Below are 1,736 nucleotides of genomic sequence, written 5' to 3'. Positions count from 1 at the left end.
CGTGCGCGGCCGAGCCGCCTGCCGCCGAGCAGCAGGAGGCGGCGGCTGCCCAAGCGACGGGGCTCCAGCAGGAGCAGCAGAGGCAGCTGTGGCACCACTTCCAGAAGTCGGCCACCGCCGTGGCTCAGCTCTACCAAGAGCCAGGGTGGCAGGTGGAGGCGGGCGTGTCGCCGTGGGACCCCTTCCAGCACGCGGCCGTGGCCGTGACCAGCCTCTACAAGGCTAGCGGGGATGCCCAACGCCAAAGTTTTGACCTGGGCGTCCAGGTGGGCCGCCAGCGGCGCGTCGGGGATGTGCTGGCCTGGGCGCAGAATGGTCGCAGCCTCATCCGCCGCGAAGACCTGATTGGTTTCCTCTGTGGCAAAGGGCCGGCCACCCCCGCGGCGCCGAGAGCCCCCCGGCCCGCCGCCAAGCCAGCGGTCACCGCCGCCGTCGGGGGTCCGGGCCAGGCGGCCTCATCCCCTGCGCTCGTCGACCTGCAGCCGTTCCACGAGGCCATCGCCCTGCATGGCTTTGACCGTACCCTGGCGGCCGCCGCGCCCAGCCCGCAGCCGCGCAACAGTGACCCAGGCGGCGACGGTTATGGTGGCGGCAGCGCTGCCGCGTGCCGCAAAATTACCTTCCTCGACGGCCACGCCTTGAACCCCGCGAATGCGGAAGAAGTCGACGCCGGGCCGGGAGGCGCCGGGATCCGCAAGCGCCCTTCATCTCCGGGTGCCCAGGCCCTCACAGACTTGCCCAGCCCAAAGCGCAACCGAATGACCTGAACCTGTGGAGGTGTGACACGCTGCCGCCCCGCCACCTCAGAGACGCCAGCCCAGGGGTGGCCTAGAGACCACCTCGCTCCCTTTGCTTTGTTAACAAATCTTGCCAGTTCTGCTACAAATGAACTTTCCAGATATTCCACAAGACGCCTCTCGAAACTCTTTCTGAAAACCTTGAATCTTGGCCGAGAACCTTAAGCACCGTAGTTATCAAGAGCCTTTTCAGCAATGTAGCGGGTTAAAGACTGAGCCTGGTTTATCTTGTTCAAGTCACACTTTGTAGCATCTAGCACAGTTTCAGTGCTCAATAAATGTTGGTTGAATGAATAAATGCGACCTGATTAAACCTTCTTAAAAGGGGATACGAAGCTGGTGTTTCCTTGGGGCATAAGCAGGGCTTGGAAGCAGATGGAGTTCGAGCATCTGCTGAAAATGGACACTTCTGCCCCAGATACATGGAATCCAAACCGAATTTTAACAAGCGTTATTAGGCTTTCTAGGCATTTCTGAGGATCTCTGGTAAACTACAAATTCGGTTTCTATCTGGGGTAGAACAGGAAGTTCAGGTGGATAGGGTGTTGAACTGGAACTAACTGGTTTAAAGCCCTGGTGTTAAAGAGACTTTGGCCCTTTCTTGCTTGTTTACTTTAACACGCTTTTTGATTCGTTTTATTTTCAACTCCATGTTTTTTTCATTCATTTATATTCTATCAAAATATAATGTGTGACATCTTCGTGAAATCGGAAGTCTTCCAATTTGACTCCGTGGACCAGCTTTCAGGAAACAGCTGGTGCCAGGAATGTATAGCAGATGACCCATCTTTATTTTGAAAGGAAAGTTACCTGGGGTGATGAGTGATGGTGTAAAAAGGTGCTCTTGGTGGTCAGGTAGATCATATCCCATACTGGGTCAATTCGATGCACTTTTAAAGGAAAAGTAAACCAAGGACGTGGCCTGTCCTGATAGAAGAA

General features: G+C 55.9%; 1 protein-coding gene across 1 annotated transcript in view; it reads left to right on the top strand.

Moving 5' to 3' along the window:
- Positions 1–1,093, top strand: part of LOC101663557 (UPF0472 protein C16orf72) — a 2,880-nt gene extending 1,787 nt beyond the window's left edge. Inside the window, exon 2 of the mRNA XM_013007410.2 lies at positions 15–1,093. Within this exon, the coding sequence (XP_012862864.1) occupies positions 15–767 (753 nt within the window). The 3' untranslated portion in view covers positions 768–1,093. The remainder of the gene's footprint in view (positions 1–14) is intronic.
- The last annotated feature ends 643 nt before the right edge of the window (positions 1,094–1,736 follow it).

Source organism: Echinops telfairi, unplaced genomic scaffold (genome assembly GCF_000313985.2).
Source record: "Echinops telfairi isolate 266 unplaced genomic scaffold, ASM31398v2 ScPeMD7_20;HRSCAF=75, whole genome shotgun sequence".
Lineage (NCBI taxonomy): Eukaryota > Metazoa > Chordata > Mammalia > Afrosoricida > Tenrecidae > Echinops > Echinops telfairi.
This window is presented reverse-complemented; position numbering and strand designations above follow the sequence as displayed.